Here is a 27,658-nt window from a genome sequence, read left to right as displayed (position 1 = left end):
TCCTTCTCCTAGTTAGTGAAAGCTTGTAAAATATCCTTTCTGAGACTTCCAGGCTAAGCAAGGTAGGATCTTTGGCTTCGTGGATGGATCTTTGCCAGACAAAAGCAAATCTTTCTCCTTGAATTGACACTATACCCTTAACTGATTTACCAAAGAGACCTTGACCTATTATTTTTCCTATAAATATTTCAGTAGCCATCAATGGTTTCCTGGGATCTTCCCCCTACATCCCTTCTCTGACAGGATCCACTGCCTGCCCGCCTTCTTCATTACTACCTCCAGGCATGCTGAACATCTTGGAACACACTGTGCTTTTGGATGTGATGTTCCTTCTGCACAGAATCCCACACTTTCCTTTCTTATTACAGCAATCCTCACTAAAGGATTGAGTCCAGCCATCCATCCTCTCCCTGTACTGAACCCCAGTGTGGATTATATGTTCCCCATCTAGACTCCTTTAATTCCCTGTTTTCTTATTAAAAAATCATATATAAGCACCGTTTTGATCAATTATAATAACAGTTAAATATGGAGTGCTTACTAGTACCAGGCATCGTGCTAAGAGACTTATATGCATTACTCATTGAATCCCAGTGGCAGCTTTGTAGTGGGTACACTGTTATCCTCACTTCATAAATGAGCAAGCTGAGCTCAAAGCAGTCGGTGAGCTTCCCCAAAGCCGGTAGTTCCCACGTGATAAAACTGATGCCCAGTCCTGAAGGCTTAGTGAATGGAATGGAAATGAAGTGGGGATTCGGCCTGCAGCTAATCCAACCTCTCTCTGCTTGCAGAAGCTGACTGGGGACGTGGGCAGCCCTGACGTGATGAGCTCAGCCAGCAGAGACATTCCATCCCAAGAGAGGTCTGCGTGACACGTCCGGGAGGCCACCCTCGGCAAGACCACCGCACGGTTGGTGGAAGGGGTGACAGCTGCATTCTCCTGTGCCTACCACGTAACCAAAAATGAAGGAGAACTACTGTTTACAAGCCGCCCTGGTGTGCCTGGGCATGCTGTGCCACAGTCAGGCCTTTGCCCCAGAGCGGCGGGGCCACCTGCGGCCCTCCTTCCATGGACACCACGAGAAGGGCAAGGAGGGGCAGGTGCTACAGCGCTCCAAGCGTGGCTGGGTCTGGAACCAGTTCTTCGTGATAGAGGAGTACACCGGGCCTGACCCCGTGCTTGTGGGCAGGGTAAGGCTGCCTTCCCTCAATCCTGAGCTCTCCATCCCACCACTGGAATAATCGCCTGTGGCCAGAAAGAAACAAAAGGCCCACAGGCATCTAAGAGAGAAAACACCAATGGCCTGAACAGCCAGTAAAACCACCCAAATATTGTACATAATATGTTATTCCAGACACTTATCCATGTTGAGAATACTTCTTAGGTTTTTCCATTTAGTTTTATGGAGTTATATCATAAAACTCATTTATCATATTATTTAAATATGGAGTCTCTCTCTGTTGCCCAGACTGGCATGCAGTAGTGTGATCATAGCTCACTGTAATCTCAAACTCCTGGCCTCAAAGGATCCTCCTGCTTTAGCCTCCTGAGTAGCTGGGACTACAGGCTCATGCCACCATGCCTGGCTAATTTGTATTTTATTTTATTTTTTGTAGAGAAAGGGTCTTGCTGTGTTGCCCAGGTTGACTTCAAACCCCTGACCTAAGCGATCCTCCCTCATCAGCCTCCCAAAGTGTTGGGATTGCAGGCCTGAGTCACTACGCCAGGCTCAAACTCCATTTTGAATGACTGCTTAATAGCCCATTAAACAGACATAGCCATAATTGGTTTAACCATTTTCCAGCTGAAGGCATTTCCCTGACCACACCCTCATCCCAACCTGAATGCTCCTCCTTTGACCCTTTATCATAGCTTTCCTTTCTGTATTCGATGTGTCTACTTACTAATCTGTTTACTTGACTAGACTTCAAGCTGCTTTGTGTCAGGGGCAGTGCCATCCTTGTGTACTTATGTCCTGGTGCTAGATCCAACTTTGAGGAGACGAACGAATATGTATCAGAAGGTGGGATGTGGTTTTATCCCTGTTTCCGCAATGGTAAAACCCAGTGAGATGACTTCCCATTCCAGGCTCTGTGGTCTCTATGTATCCCTCACAGAAAAGTGCAAGTAGAGGAAGAGAGTCCAAAATACAAATTCAAGAGAGTCTGGAAAATTATCTCCCCACTAGCATTTGTAATAAAATATACAGTTATCTTTCAGATGATAGTGACATGAAAACCACAAAAAGATATGTGTGGCCAGCGCAGTGGCTCACACCTGTAATCCCAGCACTCCAGGAGGCTGAGGCAGGTGAATTATTGGATGGCAGGAGTTCGAGATGAGCCTGCCCAGTATGGAGAAACCCCGTCTCTACTAACAATACAAATATTAGCCAGGCGTGGTGACGAGTGCCTGTAATCCCAACTACTCCAGGCTGAGGCAGGAGAATTGCTGGAACCTGGGAGGGAGTGGTTGCAGTAAGCCGAGATGCGCCACTGCACTCCAGCCTGGGAGACAGAGTAAGACTCTGTCTCAAAAAATAAATAAAAAATAAATAAATAAATGAGATAATTATTAACAATGCCAGTTAATATGAACAATATTAATAGTATTATTCATTACTAATGCAATTTTCATATTTTTTGTTAAAGTATTTTTATTATTATTTAAATTATTATTATGAGACAAAGGCCTCCATCTCCAAAAAAAAGAAGAAACAGAAAACAAAAAGATCTTTAGATACCTAAGAACTGAAATCCTATGATGTGGAGCTGCTGTGCTAGGCAAAATGTAAACTAGATTAAGATAGCTCCTGACCTCAAAGAGGTCTAGTGGAAAAGAGACAGTTACCTAAGCAGTTAAAAAAATAAAAATAAAAAAAAGAAAAAGAGTAATAATGAGGAAATTCTATGTAAATGATTATGAATTTACATAGTAATATTTGGGAGAGATGTCAAAGGAAGGTTTCAAGGAGAACATGGGAATAACCTGTAACCTAAAAGATGAACAAGAATTATCCAGTGGAAGGTAAAAGGGAAAGACAGTAGGTTTGTGGGGTTTCTGAACCCTACTGATTTCTACAAAGTTATCTTAATTGTTCTTTTACATGAGAACAGCACTTCATATTCACATAATTGACATACTTGAAGGAGATTCATGTTAGAATCTCAATGACATTGTGTAAGTTTGGAAAAATTTCTTCTTGAAGATGTACCAAAGGAATTTCACTCATTTATATCCCAAATGGAAATATGTGGAAGTCGACGTGAGAAATGGAAATGGAAATAATTGGCATATGGAATTCCCTAAGTAGAGGAGATGGGCTGTGTGCCCAGAGAGGAAAAATAGATTTCAGCCATGGCAAGGGATGTGGAACTTGAATGATGTGAAGGGCTGTGCATGAATCATTCTGAGATATGAATAGAACCTTCTGCTTTGGGGACTTTCTCAATGGGAAGCAGTGTGTGTGTGTTCAGGTTGGGGGTTGCAGAAGAAACAGGATCTGGAGAGTCATTTCAGCATCTCTGTGGAATAAGCAATTGTCGTGCCTACTAGAAGAAAATATAGGAAAAAAAAAAGAGGGAAAAGGAAAACTCTAGTATTATTCATGCTGTGTGACCTTCAAAACCTAGGCGCATGAGGATGAATCTGATGTCAGGTTGGATAGGGGAAAAGTAAATAAAGTGGTTGGTCCTGTGGACCTTTCTTCTGAAATGTGCTGAGACAGTTCCCTGGAAATAGGAGGGATGGAGTAGATGGTTTATTTCCTAACAACCTTTGATTTGATGACATTCAAGGTTGAATACTCAAGATGCCCTGAAAAAGTGAAATTTGGTAAACCATGGACTTTCAGATTTCTTGTGGAAATACAGCCTGTGTCATGCTGTGCTATGCAGAGAGGGAAGCCATTCGTCTTTGGAGTTAGGAATTGGCTGTGTATGCCTCAGCAACTGGATCCCTTGATAGCGCTGAATGGTTTCTGAAACTGTGTTGTTTTGTGTTGTGTGTGTGTGTGTGTGTGTGTGTGTGTGTGTGTGGAGCCTAGTAAGTATCCATGTCAATTGTATAAATCATCTTTGTTAGATACAAAAAAGAGAAGTTATATCCAACTTCCCGACCTGAAAACAAAGTAGAAAAATAATATGAAATGTTTTGTTAAATTTTTAGTTATTTGGCTGATCATGAAATAGATCTGGTTAATTTTCAAGAAACTTGCCAATTTTATATGTAATATAGGAAGGCCTCTAGAAAGATTCAATGTCTGGGCATTCCCATTAAAGTCAGCATTGTATTTATAGTTTCTTGTTCCTCATTCGTACGTCTTTGCCCTTAACTTCTGCCAGGTCTGCAGCAGGGTAAGCAGAAGAACAAAGGTAAGCCTTCCCTGAGATGGGAGTGCGGGCAGGAACTTTGCCTTCATTAAGGAAACTTGACTGAATGAAGATTGGGGCAATTCTGTTCATCCGTCCTAGGCCATCAAACAGCTTTGTGTTTTACTGTCAAATGGACTTATTCATCAGAAATGTGTTAGCCATAATTTCATGACAACACATTGTTATGAATAATAAATTCTGAAGGAAAGTCTGTTTATTTTTTCCTCCGAGAAACAAAGAGTACTAAAAACAAAATGGTCTTTGTAATTTGTACCTACAGGTAACTCCCTGAGCTGAAATAATGTGGTTTCACTGAAGCACTGCAAATCAGTTAGATATCTTTGGGGAAATTGAAAGAAAACTAAATATTTAAAAATCAATGTATTCAACCTTGCTTTATGAGCAAGGTCTCTAGGCCTTAGTCTCATAATAATAATCATGAGGTAAGGTCTCTAGGCCTTAGTCTCATAGTAATAATTTAAATTGAAATAATAAAATACCAATTTTCACAAAAACATAAAAATGGCATTAGTAATAATACTAATATTATTACTATTTAAATGGCATTGATAATAATCATAGTTTTTATTTTAATTAATTAATTAATTAAAATTAATTAAATTAATCATGCCCGGTTAATTTTTGTATTTTTTCTAGAGATGGGGTTTCAGCATATTGGCCAGGCTGTTCTCGAACCCCTAACCTCAAGTGATCCACCTGCCTCAGCATCCCAAAATGCTGAGATTACAGGCATGAGCCAGTGTGCCTGACCTCTTTTTTGTTATTTTAAATACCATTTGAATAAAGCTCTCTAGTTTGCAATGGCTTTTCTTACTTAGTAGGTAGAACCAAGGTCTTTTTTGCTACTTGACTGCTCTTGAAACCCACTAGAACAGTAAAAATAATGCTTGCTTTTTCCCACAAAGGGCAGAATGAGGACCAAGGACCTCAGATTAAAATGACAGCTGCAGAAATTGAGGTTGAACAGCAAGGCGGGGTGAGGAGTGTTTTTGTTACAGGAAAACCAGATGTGATTTTTGGGAGACTTTCGTGTTTGAAAACACAGAGCAGAGTGAGGTGGGACAGAAGATGGTTGTAAGTTAAGAGACCTAGTTGATTTCTTGGGCCTTATAAGTGTGAATTTAGGCAAATATCATCTTATCTCTAAGCTCTGTCAAAGAAGACAAACTTGGGGATGTTTAAGATTCTTTCTGACACCTAAGAAATTGTATACATACCAACCCATACCACTAGTCCTACCTGCCTTTAGGGTTAGGATGGACACTTCTTTCAGGCAGGTCACATCCCCAAATCCTCATACCCTGTGTACCGCAAAGCAGGCCTTCTGGAAAGATCTGATCAGTTCAATTGTTTGTAGTAACAAAAGCCAGGAAACAAGCTAAGTGTTCTTTAGAAGGAGACTGCTAAAAAAAAAAAAAAATACAAAAAAATCATTGGCCGGGCGTGGTGGCTCATGTCTGTATTCCCAGCACTTTGGGAGGCTGAGGCAGGCAGATCACTTGAGGTCAGGGGTTCGAGACCAGCCTGGGAAACATGGTGAAACCCTGTCTCTACTAAAAATACAAAAATGAGCTGGGTGTGGTAGCGTGTGCCTGTAATCCCAGCTACTTGGGAGGCTGATTTAGGAGAAATCACTTGAACATGGGAGGCGGTGGCTGCAGTGAACCGAGATCACGCCATTGCACTCCAGCCTGGGTGACAGAGTGAGACTTCACCTCAAAAACAAACCCCCAAAACAAAAAATTTCTTAAAAAGATAATAACCTCCATACAGTGGATGAGGAAGATCTATAGTTATAAACGTGGAATGGTCACCTGAATTTATTGTTAGAGGAAAAGGATGAGGTGAAGAATGGTGTGTGTACTCTGGAACTTTACTGTATAATGATAAACTAGAGTGCATATGTATTTGTGTAGATTTCCTTGCATATGCATAGAATAGAATATCTCTTAGAGGATTCACAAGAAACTGGTTACAGTGATAATCTCTGAGCAGAGGAGAAAATGAAGGAACGGGAGTCAGAGTTGAGAGGAAGACTTACTTATTGCATGAATGTTTGCTAATATGTTTTTAAAAATAAACACACATTTATTTCAAACTATTGAGATACGTTTAGGTTTTTGTATTTTGTATATGTGCATATATATGGAAAGAGGTGAAGGGAGAGCATGAATGTTAGAATATACATATATATGTGTGTGTATGTATATATACATATACATATATATATAAAATATATTTATTTATTTGAACTCTGGCTTCACTGTTCTGCAGTGTGACCTTGGCCACGGCTATGATATTCTCTAAGGTCGCCTTTCTCCTGTTGTAAAATAGGATGAGAACATCTCCCTTTCCTGGCGTGTGTGTGTGCAGCAGATTGTTGCAATCACTTGTAAGTGAGTTTCCCCACTGCATTCCTCATGAAATTAAAAATCTCAATTTCTCTTTTTTCCAGCTTCATTCGGATATTGACTCTGGTGATGGGAACATCAAATACATTCTCTCAGGTGAAGGAGCTGGAACCATTTTCGTGATTGATGACAAATCAGGGAACATTCATGCCACCAAGACGTTGGATCGAGAAGAGAGAGCCCAGTACACGCTGATGGCTCAGGCGGTGGACAGGGACACCAACCGGCCACTGGAGCCACCGTCAGAATTCATTGTCAAGGTCCAGGACATTAATGACAACCCTCCGGAGTTCCTGCATGAGACCTATCATGCCAACGTGCCCGAGAGGTCCAATGTGGGTGCGTACCGTAGGAGAGGCCTGCTCTGCTTCCAGGCCTGGTGTCTCTGTGGTGGGTGGGCTGAAGCCCGTTCTTCCAAATCAGGAGGTAGAGCTTCTTCTGTATCTTTTATGGCAAAATAACAAAAGGAACAAAAATTCTTTTGTTCCTCTGTAAAATGGGAATAACAGTTTCTAGTCTTGTAGGAATAGAGCTAATGCACATTCAGTCACTAGGGCATATTGATGTCTAATAGGTAATGACAATGGTAATATTTGTTGCCTGTAGACACTGTGCTAATTAATGACTTACATGCACTATTTTATTTAGTTTTTGCAATGATTAATCTTTACAGTAGGGTAATTCCAACTCACCATATTTCACAGATAGGAAACCCACGCCAGAAACAAGTTAGCTAATTTCTTTAGGGACATTTGTGCAATTAAATGGATCTAAAATGCACATTTAGCCACAGCACTATGTCACCATGTATTAATTCAGAAGTAGGTATATCTTTGCAACATGCTTGAAGACATATTAAGTTGCTAAAGGATAATTTTTTGAAAGTTTTCTTCAAAGAATTAGCCACCTTCTGGCAATAGCTTTCTTTATAACATGCACATAATGAAACATTTATATAATGTTTCTTTTGAGAAACATTCCTCATATTAAGAAAGGTTTGTCTTTCAAACAGTGAGTAGAACTGTTCTATTCAGGGAGTGAGTCTGCTTAAAAGAGTCTTAGAGCTCCAATGAATTCAGGATCGTTTTACAGACGAGAAAACCCAGCACCAAGTATAGGAAATCAACCTACTTAAGAAAGGTAGGTTTGACTTTAGAACGCTAGGATCCTTCCACTATGCATACAGAGCTTTTTATGCCAGAAACTGGTGTATTCTTTCTCCACAGGGAAAAGTCAGGTACTTATCAAAAGCCAGTCTGAGCCATTTCCCACCTTCGTCTCTTCCATTTTCCCTGCCCAGTCCTGTAGCCTCTTGGCATTTAGCATGTGTATTATAATAAGAAACAACAAATATCAAATAAATCCATAGAGGAAACAGCAGTGTCAGCAACTGAGTGTCAGGGGTCGGGATGGGGTGGAAAGTCAAGTCATCAAAATATATAATCCGGGGAAATTTTCATCATTATTCTCACCTTTGCGGGCTCATTGATGTTTAGGTATAATATTCAGGCTTGCTTTTTTTTTTTCTTTTTTTTTTTCAGTTTCAATTTTTATTTTAGATTCGGGGGTACATGTGCAGGTTTATTTTATTTTATTTTATTTTATTTTATTTTATTTTATTTTATTTTGAGACAGAGTCTCCATCTGTTACCCAGGCTGGAGTGCAGTGATGCTATCTCGGCTCACTACAACCTCTGTCTCCCGGGTTCAAGCAAATCTCCTGCCTCAGCCTTCCGAGTAGCTGGGATTACAGGTGCGCACCACCATGCCCGGCTAATTTTTGTGTGTGTGTGTGTGTTTTTAGTACAGATGGGGTTTCACCATGTTGGTCAGGCTGGTCTTGAACTCCTGACCTCAAGTGATCTGCCCACCTCAGCGTCCCAAAGTGCTGGGATTACAGATGTGAGCCATCGTGCCCAGCCCATGTGCAGGTTTATTGAGTGAATATACATGAATATACTGTGTAACACTGAGGTTTGTGGTATGGATGACCCCATCACTCAGGTAGTGAACAGAGTACCCAATAGATTTCAGCAGTTGCCCTCTCGCCCCACTCTAGTAATCCCATGTTTATTATGCCCACTGAGTAAATATTGGGTCCGTTTATACCCAATGCTTAGCCTCCAGTTATAAATGAAAGCATGTGGTATTTGGTTTTCTGTTCCTGTGTTAATTTGCTTAGGATAATGGCCTCCAGCTGCATCCGTGTTGCTGCAAAGGCATGATATTATTCATGCCACCATGCATAGTATTCCAGGGTGTGTGTGTGTGTGTGTGTATATATATATATATATATATACACACACCCCACATATTTTTTATCCAATCCACTGTTGATGGACACCTTGGTTGACTCCATGTCTTCGCTATTGTGAATAGTGCTGCAATAAATATACAAGGGCAGGCGTTTTTCTTGTAGAACAATTTATTTTCCTTTGGGTCTATAAAGAGTAATGGGATTGCTGGGTTGAATTGTAACTTTTTTTTTTTTTTCCTGAGATAGAATCTCACTCTGTTGCCCAGGCTACAGTGCAGTGGCACGATCATGGCTCACTGCAATCTCTGCCTCCTGGGTTCAAGCAATTCTCCTGCCTCAGTCTCCTGAGTAGCTGGGATTACAGGTGCCCACCACCACACTGGCTAGTTTTTTTGTATTTTTAGTACACAAGGGGCTTTGCCATGTTGGCCAGGCTGATCTGAACTCCTGACCTCAGGTGATCCACTCACCTCGTCCTCCCAAAGTGCTAGGATTATAGGCATGAGCCACCGCGCCCAGCCTTTAATGGTAATTGTTTTATTTGAGACTTTTCCAAATTGCTTTTCAGAGTGAACTAATGTACATTCCAACCAACAATGTATTATGTGTTTCCTTTTCTCCACATCCTCACCAGCATGTTATTTTTGACTTTTTAATCACAGCTGTTCTAACTAGTGTGAGATGGTATCTTATTATTGGTTTGATTTACATTTCTCTGATGTTTAGTGACGACCAATTTTTTTTTTATGTTTGTTAGCCATTTGCATATCTTCTTTTGATAAGTGTCCATCCATGTCTTTTGCCCACTTTTTAATGACATTTTTTTTTACTTGTTGAATGGTTTAAATTCCTTATAGATTCTGGATACTAGACCTTTGTTGGGTGTGTAGTTTGTGAATATTTTCTACCATTCTGTAGGTTGTCTCTTTACTCTGTTGATAGTTTTCTTTGTTGTGCAGAAGCTCTTTAGTGTAATTAGGTCCTGCTTGTCAATTTTTATTTTTGTTGCAATTGCTTTTGAGGACCTAGTCATAAATTATCTCCCAAGGCCAATGTCCAGAATGGTGTTTCCTGGGGTGTTTTCCTAGGGCTTTTATAGTTTGAGGTCTTACATTTAAATCTTTAATTCACCTTAAGTTAATTTTTGTATATGGGGAAAGGTAGGGGTCCAGTTTCATTCTTCTGCATCAGGCTAGCCAGTTACCCCAGCATTATTTATTGATTAGGGAGTACTTTCCTCCTTGCTTAATTTTGTCAACTTTGTTGATAATCAGGTGGGTGCAGGTGTGTGGCTTTATTTCTGAGTTCTCTATTCTGTTTCACTGGTCTGTGTGTCTGTTTTTGCACCAGCAACATGCTATTTTGGTTACTGTAGCCTGGTAGTATAGTTTGAAGTTGGGTAAGGTGATTCCTCCAAGTTTGTTCATTTTGCTTAGGATTGCTTTGACTATTCGGGCTCTTTTTTGGTTCCATATGAGTTTTAGAACAGTTTTTTTTTTTTCTAATTCTGTGAAAAACGATGTTGGTAGTTTGATAGAAATAGCATTGAATCTGTAGATTGCTTTGGGCAGTGTAGCCATTTTAATGATATCAAGTGGGAAAACATTCTATGCTCATGGGTTGAAAGAATCAATACCATTGAAGGATCAATATTCCATTTGTTTGTGTCATCTATGATTTCTTTCAGCAGTGTTTTGCAATTCTCCTTGTAGAGATAGTTCACCTCCTTGGTTAGATGTATTCCTAGGTATTTTATTGTTTTGTGGCTATTGTGAATTGCACTGTATTCTTGATTTGGCCCTCGGCTTGAGTGTTATTGATGTATAGAAATGCCGTTGGTTTTTGTACCTTGATTTTGTATTCTGAAGCTTTACTGAAGTTGTTGATCAGTTCTAGGAACCTTTTGGCAGAGTCTTTAGAGTTTTCTAGGTATAGAATCGTATCATTAGTGAAGAAAGATAGTTTGACTTCTTCTTTTCCTATTTGGATGTCTTTTATTTCTTTCTCTTGCCTCATTGCTCTGATTAGGACTTCCAGTACTATGTTGAATAGGACTGGTGAGAGTGGGCATCCTTGTCTTATTCCTGCTCTGAAGGAGAATGTTTCCAGCTTTTGCTCATTCAGTGTGATGCTGGATGTGGCTTTGTCATGGATGGCTCTTATTATTTTGAGGACTCAGACATTGTATTACGGCATATGACAGTATAGTCTTTGTTGTCAGACAGTACTGTGAATCATGGCTGCACTCCTAATCAGCCATGCGAACCCAGGCAACCTGTTATAGCTTTCTAGGTTTTCATTTTGCCATCTATAAAATGAGGATAATATAAACTATGTTGAAGGTTAAATGAAATAGATGTGAAATACAAAACCATTGGAAAGGATGTAGCAGAGTTCTAGAAGGAAATTCAGCATTAAAAATTAATAATTTCCCTAGCCACGCGATGATGGTATTTTCCTTTATAAATCTATCCTGCCTAGAATAGTGACTGACAAATGGGAAGAGCTCCAAAGAGGTTGTTTCTATGAAATAATGAATTATAGAAGAATAACTAGAAAAAAGTGAGATGTACAACACAGAAAAATCACTGACAACCCTATAAATTAAAGGTAGTGAGAGGCTGTGGAAAGTGGCTCCCTTGCCTCCCATGTAGAACCTTGCCCCTCTGATGAAAATGTTACAGAATGAACTTGAGTTTTGTTGCGTGCTGGATTGGGGTTAGACTTTGGCAGTTACTAACTTTGTGAAATAGATTATAAAGCTTCATATATCTCATATTCAATTTCTCAATATTACAGTGGATGTAAAAAATGCCCAGCAGAGGAATGCTGGCAAAATACATGGAATGTGCCCCCAAATCATGCTGGCACAGAGAAATTCGATAATTGCTGGTTTTCTTCTTCCAGCTCCTTTCTCCCTACTCTGAAGCCCAGCACGCCATGCCCCAGATACTTGCTATTTGTGACCAGCCAGGAACAAAAGTTGTTTTTAGGAAAAACAGAGCCCCATCTTTCTTCAGTTTTCTGGTTTCCCTTCATTCTGACCCATAAATGCTCCCCTTACCTCTCACCAGATGTCTACTGGTGATTTCTGTTACATGGCTACCAGAACAGCTACAGGTGGGAAGATGCAATTTTCATGCCAGTAGGGAACAACATTCTGCTCAATATTTATGGCCATAAATTAATTAAATTGTAGTATTAGCAGCAATTTTATTACATGCAAAGCAACAATAAAGTGATGTATTTATTGTTCTGCTACAGATGGAAGATTGCACTCTGTCCTTTCATGAAAGCAATTTATCGTTAATTATCATTTATTATACTCTTTGGGAATATTTTAATGTAATTATTTGATATACTGAACATTTCAAGTGCATGAGTTGTAAGATATGTTTGCAATGTTTGTAATATTATTTTAATCACCAACCAATGCAGGATGTACTATAAATACAGAGAGTTCATTTTTAAACTGTGGGCATTTTTATAGAGAAGGAAGGAAGGTTGGTTGGCTGGTTGCTTTGCATCTCAACTCCAGGAAAATGAGAGAATGTTGAATAATTGTGGTGCCTTCCTCAGGGTTAATTTTAAAATAAGATTTTGTAAACAAGAACATACTTTGAAAAGCTGAGGGGATGTTGCTAATTAATTTATTTCACTTTTAAGGAACGTCAGTAATCCAGGTGACAGCTTCAGATGCAGATGACCCCACTTACGGAAATAGCGCCAAGTTAGTGTACAGTATCCTCGAAGGACAGCCCTATTTTTCGGTGGAAGCACAGACAGGTACTGTGGAATGTCACTGTGACTGTGACACATGGTGAATAAGAAGTCCCAGGCCTGATCAGAACTTGTTCAATGATCTGTTTGATCAAATGTGAAAAAGGAATAAAGAGGGCTACCCTACAGGGTTAGTGTGAGGATTAGATACTTGGCCTGTGCTTGGCACATAGTTAGCACACCGTGAAACATTTATTATTGTTTTTTTCATATTTCACGATGACCCAATAACAAATATAATCTAAAAACTCAACTTTAATGCCAGAAGTAAGACAGCAACAAGGACTAAGGCTTCCACAGTGCTCTCTATATTTCTCAGGTAACTGTTGCCATATCTACAGAGAGAAAAAGCTTCCAAATGTCTCCTAAAGATTTAAGTGAGCATGGCACACATGTGCCAATATCCAGCAATCATGTAGAATTCAGTTATTAATTTATCATTGTTTTCAGTGACAGGTGATAATAGTACATGCTTGTATGAGCATTGTATATATTTAACCCATTTGGTTCACTCTTTTACAAATTAATATTTACATTTTAATGTATTGCATGAAATATGCACCTCCTACTTTAAACGTAATATGCACCATCAAAACATTTCCATGAATTGTATGCAGCAATTGACTTAGAGAAGATTGTGCTGGAAGTCAAAAAGTATGAGTTTAGTCATGGATATCCATGCAATGGCCACTCAAATATTTCAGTCTTTAGGGTGTTTATATCTGAGAAGAATAAGGTTATTACTTGCATGTACAGGAAAACATAAATACAAATGTTGTATAGTAAGTTTTATGATTTGCTTGAAAAGACATAATGACGCTTCAGTATGGCTGCTTTTGGTTGTAATTATCATGTTGAAATGATTCTTGCCCAGGGCATGGGCTATTTTATTCAGCATTGCTTCCTCAGTGCTCAGAACTTTCTTGTCATAATGTTATAAACGAATATCTGTGATGTTGCCTGCTCACCTGTCTAGGTATCATCAGAACAGCCCTACCCAACATGGACAGGGAGGCCAAGGAGGAGTACCACGTGGTGATCCAGGCCAAGGACATGGGTGGACATATGGGCGGACTCTCAGGGACAACCAAAGTGACGATCACACTGACCGATGTCAATGACAACCCACCAAAGTTTCCGCAGAGTAAGTAGGTGGGCTTGGTTTTCCCTTTTCCGTGGTGCCACAGCCAGCCCTCTGCCTCCTCTAACCTATTCCTGCTTTACTCCGGTATCAAAAAGAAAATCTAGAAAACGACGGGCAGTTCGTATCATTCTTACAAAAACAAAACACAAAAACAAGACAACAACAGCAATAACAATGTCGGGGAGTAGAGGTAGTAGGAGAATGAAAAGATGTAAAAAGTTCTACAACCCTGGAAACAAAATACTGTTTTTGCTAAGTATTTTGCTTGGTAGTCGTGATGCAATCTAGTAATTAATGAACCCTTTTCTGCCTCAGTGTCCCCATTTCTAACCTGGATATAACAGTACCTGAATCCGTTATCAATTGCTATGTAACAAATTGCTGGAAAACAGTGGTTTAAAATAATAATAATAATAATTTGTTTTTATCATGTGTCTGGAATTTGGGCAAGGCTTGGAGGAGACAGCGTGCCTCTGTTCCCCACAGCAACAGCTGGGGACATCTCCACTGGGGTTGGAGGATTCACTTCCACACCAGCTTACCTGCATGGTTGGCAAGTGTGTGTTGATTGCTGCTTCCTTTCTGTGTGGGCTGGTTTTGGAACGTGTGATTCCCAAGGGCACCAGGCAGAAACTGTGTTGCCTTTTGCTAACTAGCTTCAGAAGTCACATCGCATCGTTTCCACTTGAGTCATCAGGCTGCACAAATCTAAGTGGAGTTTATGTAGACTCCACCTTTCAATGGAAGACCTGTCAAAGTCATGTTGAAGGAAAAGCACGTGGGATGGGAGATATTGTTTGGGCCATGTTTTGGAAAATGCCATCTTCCACAGTACCTAATTAATAGGATTACTGTTTGGACTAAAGGAGCTAGTGTAAAATCTTATAATGACAACTGTCTATAAGTTGCCAAAACATTCTAGCCATTGTTATCCGGGGGATTATGGCTGTTCCACAATGTTCATAAAATTGTGAAGGGAATTAAATGAAAAAAATGATTTTGAAAGGTTATTATTAATAATTGTAATTATAGCAACTACCATAATTTAATGAATAGTCACTGCTATTGTAAATCTCTGCAAGAGCTTACATTATACAGATAAGACTGGCTTCCACAAAAACTGCATAAGTTGCCCTAGAAATATGACAAAGTCAGAATTTGAGCACAAGTTTGTCTCTGTATGTATAGATGTATATGGATGGACAGTATGACTGTGGTGCTGCTGGTGCTGCTAATGCATGGGGGGTTCATCATGAAAGTGTCTTGTTAGAGCCTGTGAGCTTCCTATCAGAGAAATGGAACATCTTGCAAATGAGATAACAAGGAAGGCAACTAAATGTGGCCCCAGGAAGGCACTGTGGTGACTCAAAGGAATTCAAAAACAAGAATCTACACAAGAATCTTTTGCCTGGCTGGGCACAAGTTCAGCATCCTCAATAAGCCTGAGGCTCATATAACATTCTAAGAGCTGCATGCTCCATTATCCACACTGTACGATTGTCTGATGTGCTGGAAAAGAAAGGTCAAGCAGAATTATTAGCAGGCAGCCTTTACTGCCCTTGGTCATAGACAATCATGTAGAAAAGATACATTACTACTGTACTGGTTGTACTGGTTTCGCTGCCATGAACTTGAATGAGATTTGGAGAGAATCAGCATAGGACAGTTTTTTTAAACCTTCATATTAATTGCTAATTATCTACAAGGGACTCCCACTTCCCACTCGTCCTTTAATATAGAGGGCATGGTGAGATTAAATAGATTATGAATCCAAAAGAAAGTTGCAAAGCGAAATACTATCGATAAATATAGACAAAGTCTTGGAACTGATGAAATCTCTGTAAGGGGAAATTAAAACATAATGAACAGAAGTAACTTGCCCAAGACCACTTTGCTTGGAAATGATAGAGGCAAGATTTTCAACCCTGGCTTCTCTATATTGTGTCGCGCACAGAGTATTAAATGTGAAAAGCAAGTAAGATAATGTTGAATCTCAGCTACTTACTGAAAACCTTCCAGTGATTTCCCCAAGTTTAAACAAAACCTGAAACCCACAATGGTCTATTTTACGCAATTTGGCCTCCACTTCCCTACGTGCCCTTCTCTCTCACCAGAAGGCTGGAGTCACTCTCCTCCTGTTCCTCTGCAAGTTTCAGGATCTTCTCACCTTAGGGTATTTGCCACTTGCTAATCACCTGGCCTGTAGCTTTTATCCTGCAGATATTCACATCATTGTCTTCCTCAGTCTTTTTAGATTCCTTTTTCTAAAGAATGTCTTCTCCTACCACAGTACTCAAAATCAATCTCTGCCTCTTTCTGCTTCTCACCTACACATTATTAACACAAGCATGCACGTTCGATCACACTCATACACATACACAGACTCACTCACAAATAGCTCACATTCATACACACACTCACACTCTTACACAACAGATTCATGCCCACACGATCACTCAACAGCCACTCACACATTTAGCCCCTCACACACAATCATGCACTTACACACACACAACCACACATCCACTCTCAGAACCCTCACCCTTTTACCCTACTTTCTTTTCCTTTTTCAGTGCAGTGACATCAGAGTGTGTTTGCATTTGTTTTTATTTTTTCTCTTTAGTCTGCCTCATTAGGAGAGGAATCTTGACTGTTTTGTTTAGTAGTAAACGAAACAACCAAATAAAACAGTGTCCTGGCACTAGGCCGGTACCTCCATGTACAGTATTAGGCTCCCAATAAACATGAAATAAATATATAGGAGGGTCACACTGCAGGAAAGCTTTCTGGAGAAGGTAACACATGACCAACTTGTGAAGGAGGCAAGTTGTGAAGGAGGTGAAATAAGGGGAGTGTCAAATATAGAGTTAGACAGGGAGTGATGTTAAAGATAAAGTTTGCATTTTTAAAGTAAATATGGAGCTGTTGAAGGAAGGCTTTTAAACAGAATTTTTTTCCTGGGCTGTTGGCAATACCATAAGTGAGTCTTGGAGTTAACTCATGGACCATCCTGAAGACATGAAAAGAATCTTCAGTTATTTCGATAAATGAAGACATGCATGGTTCTCCCTCATTACCTGATGGGAAATGTAACACAGCATTGTTTTCCTCCCTTACATGTGGCAGGTGACCCCGGCATTTCACCTGGACCCAGATATTGCTTTATTACCCTTCACAGAACACATTCTTTTGACAAGCAGGCCATGTGGGATCTTCCTCCCCACATCCATTCACTTCTTTCATGTTTTCAGTCAATAGAAAGTTCAGTTTCAAATCCTTTGAGAAATTTATTGGGATTCAATGAAATCTAGTCTTGCAGCTGCCAAATAAAAGGGAAAATAAAAGTAGGTGTCTTCTTCTTCTAGGCGTATACCAGATGTCTGTGTCAGAAGCAGCCGTCCCTGGGGAGGAAGTAGGAAGAGTGAAAGCTAAAGACCCAGACATTGGAGAAAATGGCTTAGTCACATACAGTATTGTTGATGGAGATGGTATGGAATTGTTTGAAATCACAACGGACTATGAAACCCAGGAGGGGGTGATAAAGCTGAAAAAGGTGAGTTAGGGTAATGAATCAGATATGTCAGTGGTGTGACCTGCTCTGCCAAGGCAACACTGCAAGAAATAGGGAGGCGACGGTTAAGAAATGAGAATTTGTGAAACCTGGGGCCGACCCGGCTTTGTAGTTGAGCTCTGAGCCCTGGAAGATCACAGAATTACATTCCTTTCTGTTACTGCGGAGAAGTTGACAAAAGGGGCTGGTGATACCTGCCTGAGATTGCTAGTGAGTTCTTAAATGTTTTCCAACGGAGGGAAGCACAGTTCTCTCATGGCGAGAAGGACAATGAAATAAATCTAGATTTTGAAGAAGCAGCCCTGAGCATGCATGGAATTGCCCCCTTAGCTCTGCCACACTGAATCTGTTAGATAGGCTGTTTAGAACTCTTCTTGTTTGACCATTCAAGGTTCACTGCATTGCTTGACCCTCTGTGAAACTTAAGTCAATTCTCTGCTTGCTTTTATCTCAAGTGAACCTGGAGAAGCAACAATAATGGACCTTCTCCCATAGTCAAATAGCCTGTGGACCTCCCTTCATAGTCAGGTAGTCTATGGACCTTCCCCCAGAGTCAGTCATCAAAAACATGTCTCTGGGATTAATTTATTACAAAGAGAAGGTTAGTGTTTCTTCTTTTTTACATTCACTCAACACTAACTACTGACCAGACAGAGCACCAGCCTCTTACAAACATCATTTCATTCACTTTTCACAAAAACAAAAACAAACAAACAAAAAGTATAAAGTAGGTAGTATTATCCCAATTGGCAAAGAGACCTCCACTTAATTTTGAGGAGATTAGGTATCAGACAAATGAAATCGTTTGACCCAGTCACTGTCACACAGCTCAGGCATGCAGACCTGGAATTCACACCGTGGTTATTCTAGAACAACTTCCCTCTCAAGACATTCTGAAAACAGCTGGCCCAGAAAGTGTTTGTAAAGGAGAGCCAGATAAGATTCACTTCCAAGTGGAGAAATAGTTCCCATACATTCTAAAATGGTTTCCCCCCGTGATTTACCAGTTGAGAAATCAACACTTCTCCATCATGAAAGTGTATGGAGCATTAAATCAGAATTGGAGGATGGGATTACCTTGGTTTTAATCAAGCATTCATTTTCAACTTGGTTTTGTAGCATGCATATTAAACTCCTTAGTTTATATGTGGTGGAAAAGATTGGACTGTAACACTGATAGAAAGTTAATTTGAAGAATCAATTAAGAGGTCAGTAGCTAAAGAGGAGGCAAGGATGGACCAGTGGGGGAAGACTGGTCCTGAAAGGAATCTTTCAGGTGGGGGAGCAAGGAGTGACCTGTGCTAAGAAGCTGGCGTTTTACAACATTTTAAAGTGTGTTGGGGTTGGGGAAAATATTACGGGGCACAAAACAATGAGAAGGTAGGGAGTGACTGTTTTAAAAAAAAATAAAGAAAATGAAGGATATGGAAATTGGGGTGAAATTTGGATACTTGGAAAAGTCTACATTAATGGATGAATGGTAGGACCGAGGAAGCCTAATTATCAACCACAGGGAGCCAGGGTAGTCATCACTAATTCCGGTTTCTCCTCTGGAAAAGTGGCTGTGCGAATTGTGTGTTGCCTAGAGCTGTCAACTTACTTCGTTAATTAATATTACTATCTCTTCTGCTTGACACTGACATATGAACATTGACATCAAAGATGCCTGCCTCCCATCCTTTGCTGTTCATGTAATTGGGTAGTTGGTTATGCTAAGGTTGTCACCTGTTTTCAGTGTTTTCAGGGCATAAACACACACTGTATCTCTGAAATCCTGAAACATTTAAATCACCCCCATGGAACTCACACATCGCAAATGAGCTCTCTGCATATGATTAATTTGCACATTTGCCTCCAATTCAGTGTGTTTATTCTAGGCAAAGGAATAATCTTCTATAAAACACTGACGTTTAGGTTTTAAACAGTGTAAGATGTTATTTCATTTGTAAAAGAACATTTGCTCAAACTTGTAGCACAAAGTTCCAAATGTCCGCCGGGGAAAAAAAAGAAAAATTATAGATGAATTTAACAGAGTAAAAATATGACTCCTTGTGAAAGTCGTTACATGCAATTTAATACCATAAAAGTCTATAGAGACATTATGGCACTATTTCTGCATTTTAAAGTCTTTTTTAGCTTAGTATTTTTATTTATTTCCTAATTTATTCACCCATTTTTCCACCAAGAGTTATTGAGTTCTTATTATTTGTCAGGCAGGCCCTTTGCCAGAGGCTGGAAATCTAAAGTTGAAGAGACAGAGTCCTGACCACGGGGAGTTCACAATTTAACAGGACAGTGAAGTGAAACAATAATTAAAACTGAGAGTTTTCTCAGCCTTAGTGGTGCTGACGTCTTGGGCTGGATAATTCTTTATTGTAGGAGGCTGTTCTGTGCATTGTAGGATACTTGGTAATATCTAGTATCCCAGGCTTCCCCTCAATAAAGGTCATTAAGCACATGCTCTACCCCACCCCAATGTCCTGATAATAATAATAATAATAATTACTCTAGACATTGCCTAACATCCCTGGAGTAACTGGGAGCAAAATCACTCCCCAGTTGAAAATTACCTGCAATAGTGTGATAAGACCTATGAACGTGGGTCATGAATGACTTCTTGGGGGGGCAATTCTCAAGCTGAGTCTTGATAGATGAGGAGGAATTTGCTGGATAGTTAAGGACAGAAAAGGCAGAAAAAAATAACTCATGAAAGGCTAGTATCAATGGAAACAGGACACATTTAAGAAGCTGCAATACCTTCAATCTTGAGAGTCTTAAGATAGATACAGTAAAGCCAATGAACAAACTTGTTAAAATTCAAGGGGGACATTACAAAGAATTGAAGAAGGTAGACGAGGTAGTGAGACGGTAGTGAAGGAGAAGAATCCAAGAAATAATTACTAGATAGAATCATTCATTTATTGAATATTTTAGAAAGCAATAAATCCCTCTTGCGTTCTGACTCTCTTAGTTTAATGGTGAATAGTGGAGAGAGAAACTACCCTTGGGGTATTTAGACAGTCTCTATGTGGTTAGCTGAGGAAGAACTGGGGTCAAATAAAGGTGAGGTTTTAGGTGGCTTCGTGGACTTGGGAAAATCCGATCTGTTCACGCAGCGTCTTTGGCTGAATGGGAATCCCATCTATCTCAGAGAAATCACCGCACAGTGTCTGAGCTATTTATTTTCAACCAAATAAACTGCTTGTAAAGCAGTGTCAGAGCAGAATTATAAGGCATTTTTAATATTCCCTGTTTTAATAAAACACTTATGTTTGATTTTTCTTTATTTTCTTTGTCCACACATATATAGATGTGGATACGTAACATTTAACACGGTTGCAATCAGAGGGTGATCTGATTTGTTAACTTAATGTCACATCATAAACATTTTACATGCTGTTATATAATGTACATAATCATTTTTAATGACTACATAACATCCCATCCTATTGACGAATCATTATTTCCTTAATAAAACCTCACAGTTGGATTTCGTGTTTTGTGTGTATATTTCCACAGATTAGATATAACCTTCTATTATATCTAACAAATATCATGCATTTTTGAATATTGTTTGTTTTGGTTTTCTGTTGAATTAATCCCTCAGGGAAGATTTTCAGAGGTGGGATTAGTAAACTAGGGGGTATTAAGATTTTTATGGCTTATGCAATGTGTTGCCTCATTTAGCTTTATTTCAACTACTCATAACATGGATATAAATGTTCACATGGGAAACTACCTCACATCTTTTTTGGAGGGAGGAAGGGAATAAATTGTAGGCAAATGTCTAAATGTTAAGCATCTATCAACCCCACTCCTCATTCAGTCAAAATAATGGATGCGTATGACCACTTGGTACAGTCATTCTTGCGTCCTGTGGGACAAAGATCAGCAAAGAGCAGTAAGACTCAGTAGACTTCTTAGGGATGCTCTCCTCCATTCCACTCCCACCCCCACCTCGCTGGGGAGGGAAATGAAGGGCTGCCAAAGGGTCACTTGGGGGCCACACGAATCTATCTGGGGCTGTTGAGGGGACTTCACAAGGCAATGAGGCTTGAACTGACTACCAGACTTGGAATCTCGCCAAACTGGGAAAGGCCATCCCACATAAACCTCTGCAAAGGGCTGGAGAGCCTAGCTTGGGATGTGAAACTGCAACATGAGGATATTGTCCTCAACACCAACAAGGCTTCCCAGTGGGAAAATGGCTCCAGGTCCTCAGGCACATGCCTAAACCAAGTACAAAAGATTCTGCTGTAGTAAGATCAACAGACTATCTGATATTAGAAAATATCCTCTTTTCTGATTATAAATTACCCAATCTCAGAACTATCATATTCCAGTGTTTAATGCTATCTAATGATTGAAGGCATTTTTTAGAAGTTGCAGCAATCTCGTATGTTCAGTCTATAAATATCTTTCCTTTCTGCTGCTCAGTAACCTAGCCAAGGAGAAGGGAACTGCTGAGTCCCAGGATGATGGAAAGGCTGGGGGCAGATTTAGATTTAGAAAAAGGTAGTGTTTCCTGACTCTGGGAAGAGGGAGGTAGGAAGATGATAGAAAAAGTATCAAGGATATTGAACATGTTTAACCCTGTTGAAACTGGGATCATCAGCCTTAGTGTGGAGTACTGCAAAATTAGATCAGGAATCAGCCCCGTGACTGTATGCCCATTCAGAATAAGCGTTTGCCAGGCAAATGACAACAGCATGGCAGGCAGATGCTCGCCTTAGAAGATGAAACTCTTTCTAAACATTTGGTAGTTCAGCAACATCCAGAGCACTAATTAGAAAGTTGTTTCCTAGGCAGCAGGGCTTGTTTCTCTGCTACAATGTTACTTTCCATCCTTTGCTGACTGATTCACTGTAACTCCTCTCATTCAAAATTAAGCAGTGTTTACCATCAATTTCCCTATAACTACAGCCATTCAAATGCTACGACTCATTTTTTCTTTCATATTCGTGTAAAATTTTACTGCTTACATTTGTTTTTTTTTTAAATAGACCATCTTTAATATATATGCATTCTTTTTTTTTAAAAAAGGAAGCATTTTAAAAAAGGAAACATTTCCCTCATTATCTTGTCACTTGCCAAAAATAGAAGGTAACTTAAAAATAAATGCAATCAAACCAAAATGATGCCATTACATTCTAGCTAGAGTTGTATCATAATAACTCACAAAAGAGATTGCGAAACAGAGCAGATATGTTAAAACGGTGTTCTACTTGGTGTGTCAAGGATTTAAAGACTTGGAAAATAAATAATTATCTCAGTATGTAAGTTAATATCATTTGACAACCTCACCTATCAAATTACCTATAAACCATATGTCATCTTATGGGCCACTGCTGGTAAGAGTCTCAGACATTGGGAAAGAGAACGTGGTCAGAAACTTTCAACATGAAGCTTTCAATATGATCAAGCTGGATGGTTGCAGGTGGGAGAGGTATGAACCAGTCATCAAAAAGGACATGGTTTTTGGCTGAAATTCAGTGGGTATTTTTGTTACCAAGATTCTTACTTTTCGGAATGAGGTACAAAATGTATTTTTGTAGTGTTTTAATTCCCCTCCTTAGGTAATTCTTAGTGACTTATTTGGGCAACACTAGTGTTGCTATATAGAATAAGGTTCACTTTAGATGACATGGTCTTTCTGTGTCTGTCGTGCTCTTAGAATGACCCATTAGGCACATTCTAAGTTTCAGCAATTGATTTGTGTGATTTTTCTGACCAAATGGCTCAGGAAATTTGATATTGAGTAGACTCTGATTTTCTCCCTTTGAGGAACTATTCACTTTTCCCTATAAAACAGTCAGGTCTTTCTCTTCCATTATTCTTTCAAGGAATTGGTTGTCAATCTTCTCTTCATTCTTGCCAGCCTGTAGATTTTGAAACCAAACGAGCCTATAGCTTGAAGGTGGAGGCAGCCAACGTGCACATCGACCCGAAGTTTATCAGCAATGGCCCCTTCAAGGACACTGTGACCGTCAAGATCGCAGTAGAAGATGCTGACGAGCCCCCTATGTTCTTGGCCCCAAGTTACATCCATGAAGTCCAAGAAAATGCAGCTGCTGGCACCGTGGTTGGGAGAGTGCATGCCAAAGACCCTGATGCTGCCAACAGCCCAATAAGGTACAGACGGATTTACTTTAAGAGCTTGGATGGGGAATTTTAAAGTCAAGAGGTTCTGGAAAAGCCCTGTAGGGACCACGTGCTTCAATTTCAAAAAGGGTCCAAGTTTATCAGGTTCAATAGAATGTAAACAAGATTACGATTTAGAAGACATGAGCTCTCCTTCACCTCTGTTCCTGACTTTTTGGATAAGATTGTTCAAGCTCCATGACTTTGCTCTGGAGCAGATTCCCCCAGACGTGCTAAGTGACGGAGCCCTGAGCTGGGCCTGTCTGCCTCAGGGGACTGTGGGGAAGTATAAATAATTATTGTGAAATAATTATAGTAATTGCAATTTATTAAATACCTTCCCATTCTCCGGTTACTCTGTGAGGAGGTTAGCTATGTGATCTAATCAATCCCCTCAACTTAATTGATACATAAATTGTTATTCCTTCAAATGAGAGGAAACTGGAGGCACTGCAAGACAAAGTGACTTTCCTGGAATGATGCAGCCACTGAGCAGGAGGCAAGGAAAGTCAGCTCTGTCTAACTGCTGCTGAATACTTTGTAAGAGTAGTAAAGTGTCCAAATACATTTCGGGTGCTTTTATTATTATGAATCCTTTTTTGTGACAAAAAATGTGATCCAGAACTGTGGCTTGGCACCGTGGCTCACATCTGTAATCCCTTCATTTTGGGAAGGCTAAGGCAGGTGGATCACCTCAGGTCAGGAGTTCGAGTCCAGCCTTGATAATGTGGTGAAACCCTGCCTCTACTGAAAATACAAAATTTAGCTGCGCATGGTGGTGTGCACCTGTAATTACAGCCCCTTGGGAGGCTTAGGTAGGACAGTCACTTGAATTCGGGAGGCAGAGGTTACAGTAAGCCTAGATCAAGCCACTGCATTCTAGCCCGGGTGACAGAGTGAGACCCTGTCTCAAAAAAAAAAAAAAAAAAAAAAGGAAATGTGATCCAGAGCTCTGCTTCTCCGCTCTCCTCTTCATCCTGAGGTAATGACTGATGAAGCTAATGGTGAAGATGAGAGGGTGATGAGAAGGAGGTGGAGAAGGGGCTTGAATCACACATTTATACAGTGGAAGTTGATAGTGCCTTGGAACTTCCCCTGGACCGGATTCTAGCCGGGGTTTCTTTTTTTCCCACAGCCACTCCCCTCATTTCCTTCTTGCTTGGATTTCTTTATGTACCTCCACAGGGTCTCCCAGCCCTCAGTCTTTCATTTACTTCTCCGCGTGAATCCTGACTCTGCAGCCAGAGCGACCCTCATACAATGCACATTCAAACATCACATCTTACCTTAGTTAAAACACAAGAAAAAAGTTAATGATTAAATGGTTAATGATTAATTGTCTCCCTTTTCAAAATAATCTAACCTCATTCACTCAGTTTAAAAAGTTTCTTTGCACCCCTCTACCTCCATCTCATTCTTTGAAGCTCTCCTGCTCTCCCCTAATCCCTGGACTTGACATGTTCCTCCTTCTAGCTGGTAGCACTTGCCTTTCCAAGTTGCCACATTGGACTCATTTTCTCTATCTCCACTTAGGTGTTATCTCCTGTAGGAATTCTTCCAGGGCTCCCTAGAGATGTATCGGATGTCCTTCCACTAGCTCCTCTCTAGCTCACCCGCCAGGCTACATCACAGGGACACTTAGGTTATGCAATGTCCTCACTAGAGGAGAGTCTTAAAGAGCTCGATGTCTGTGTAGTTTAGGCCTTGACAAACTATAGCCCATAGGCCAAACCTGGCTGCCATTTGCTTTTCTCTCTCTCTCTTTTTTATTTTTTCTGTGGTGAAAAAAATTTACATATCATGAAGCATGAACTTTACCTGTTCAACTTGTACAATGTGTTGGTTTTTAGTATATTTCATGAAGATGTTCCACCATTACCACTGTCTAATTCCAGAATATTTTTATTGTTCTCCCCGCCAAAGAAATCCCATGTCCATTAGCAGTCACTCCCTGTTTCTCCTTCTTCCCAGTCTCCTGTAACAACTAACTTATTCTTTGTCTGTATGTTTGCCCATTCTGGACCTTTCATATAAATGGAATAATACAACATGTGGTTTTATGTAACTGAACTTTTGCATGTAGCATAATGATTTTGAGGTTCATTCATGTTGCAGAGTGCATCACTAATTCATTTCCTTTTATTGCTGAGTAATTTTTCATTGTATGGGTGCACCACATTTTATTTGCTCATTTATCATTTGGATGCATGTTTGAGTTGCTTCCAATCTTGGCTGTGACAGATAATGCTGAATATTCCTGGACATGTCTTAGCCTAAACATGTTTTCGTCTTTCCTGGGCATATACCTAGGAGTGAAATTGCTGGATTATATGGTAACTCTGTGTTTAACTTTCTGAGGAGCTGCCAAAGTGTTTTCCACAGTAGCTGTACCATTTTACTTTGTTATCAATAATATATGAGAATTCTAATTTCTCCATATTCTCACCGACACTTTTTTGCCTTTTTGATTATAGCTATCATAATGGGTGTGAAATGATATGTCATTATAGTTTTGATTTGTATTTCCGTAGTGACTAGTGATATCAAGCATCTTTTATTTATTTATTTATATATTTACTCATTTATTTATTTATTTACTATTGAGACATAGTCTCTCTCTGTCGCCCAGGCTGGAGTGCAGTGGCACGATCTCAGCTCAGTCCCATGTATGCTTCCCAGGCTCAAGTGAGTCTTGTACTTCAACCTCCCAAGTAGCTGGGACTACAGGTGTGCACCACCAGGCCCAGCTATTTTTTTATTTTTTAATAGAGACAGGATTTTGCCATGTTGGTCACGCTGATCTCAAATTCCTGGCCTCAAGTGATCCACCCACCTCTGCCTTCCAAAGTGCTGGGATTACACGCATGAGCCACTGCACCTGGCCTGAGCCTCTTTTTATGTGCTTATTAGCCATAAAAAATCCAATTATGAAATGGGCAAAATACTTGAATAGATATCTTCTTAGGATAAATATCTATTCAAGTATTTTGCCCATTTCATAATTGGATTTTTTTTTATTGTTGAGTTGTAAGAGCTGTTTACATATTCTGAATGGTAGGAACTTATTAGATGTATGATTTGCAATTTTTTTTTTTTTTTTTTTTTTTTGAGACGGAGTCTTGCTGTGTCACCCAGGCTGGAGTGCAATGGCCAGATCTCGGCTCACTGCAAGCTCCGCCTCCCGGGTTCACGCCATTCTCCTGCCTCAGCCTCCCAAGTAGCTGGGACTACAGGCACCCGCCACCTCGCCCGGCTAGTTTTTTTTGTATTTTTTAGTAGAGAAGGGGTTTCACCGTGTTAGCCAGGATGGTCTCGATCTCCTGACCTCGTGATCCGCCCGTCTCGGCCTCCCAAAGTGCTGGGATTACAGGCTTGAGCCACCGCGCCCGGCCGATTTGCAATTTTTTTTTCTCATTCCATGGGATATCTTTTCCATTTCTTAATAGTGTCATTTGAGGCACAAAAGGTTTTAATTTTTATGAATTCCAGTGGGTCTATTCTTTTTCTTTTAAATGTCTATAATGAAATAATTGTCTAATCTAAAGTCATGAATGATTTACACATTTTTAAAAAAATAAACTTTATGGTTTTAGCTTTCACATTTAGATTTTTATCAATTGTGAGCATACTTTTATATATGTTGTCAGGAAGGGGTCCAACTTTATTATTTTGCATGTGTGTATCCAATTATTCCAGCACTATTTGTTGAAAAGACTATTTTTTCTTAATTGAATGGTCTTGGCATTCATGTTGAAAATTGACCATTCGTAGTCATAGAAACCAGGTTTGCTTCTGTACTCTTGATTACATTCCATTAATTATATGTCTATCCATACGGCAGTACCACATAGCCTTCATCACCATAACTTTGTACTATGTTTTGAAATCAGAAACTGTGAATTCTTCATCTTTTTTCTCACCACCTATTTTTGTAGATAATGTTATATGGGAAGACAGTC

General features: G+C 39.9%; 1 protein-coding gene across 2 annotated transcripts in view; it reads left to right on the top strand.

The window, feature by feature from the left end:
- The window catches only part of CDH11 (cadherin 11), a 181,492-nt gene that overhangs the window by 122,545 nt on the left and 31,289 nt on the right, over positions 1-27,658 (top strand). The window contains 6 exon segments of one of the 2 annotated variants that reach the window (NM_001266613.1): positions 792-1,191; positions 6,851-7,145; positions 12,730-12,849; positions 13,820-13,987; positions 17,353-17,540; positions 23,437-23,690. In NM_001266613.1, the coding sequence (NP_001253542.1) occupies positions 964-1,191; positions 6,851-7,145; positions 12,730-12,849; positions 13,820-13,987; positions 17,353-17,540; positions 23,437-23,690 (1,253 nt within the window). In that variant the 5' untranslated portion in view covers positions 792-963. 2 annotated transcript variants of the gene reach the window in all.

The sequence above is a fragment of the Macaca mulatta genome, chromosome 20 (genome assembly GCF_049350105.2).
Source record: "Macaca mulatta isolate MMU2019108-1 chromosome 20, T2T-MMU8v2.0, whole genome shotgun sequence".
NCBI lineage: Eukaryota > Metazoa > Chordata > Mammalia > Primates > Cercopithecidae > Macaca > Macaca mulatta.
Note: the sequence above shows the minus strand (reverse complement) of the source record. Positions and strands in the feature narration are given on the sequence as shown.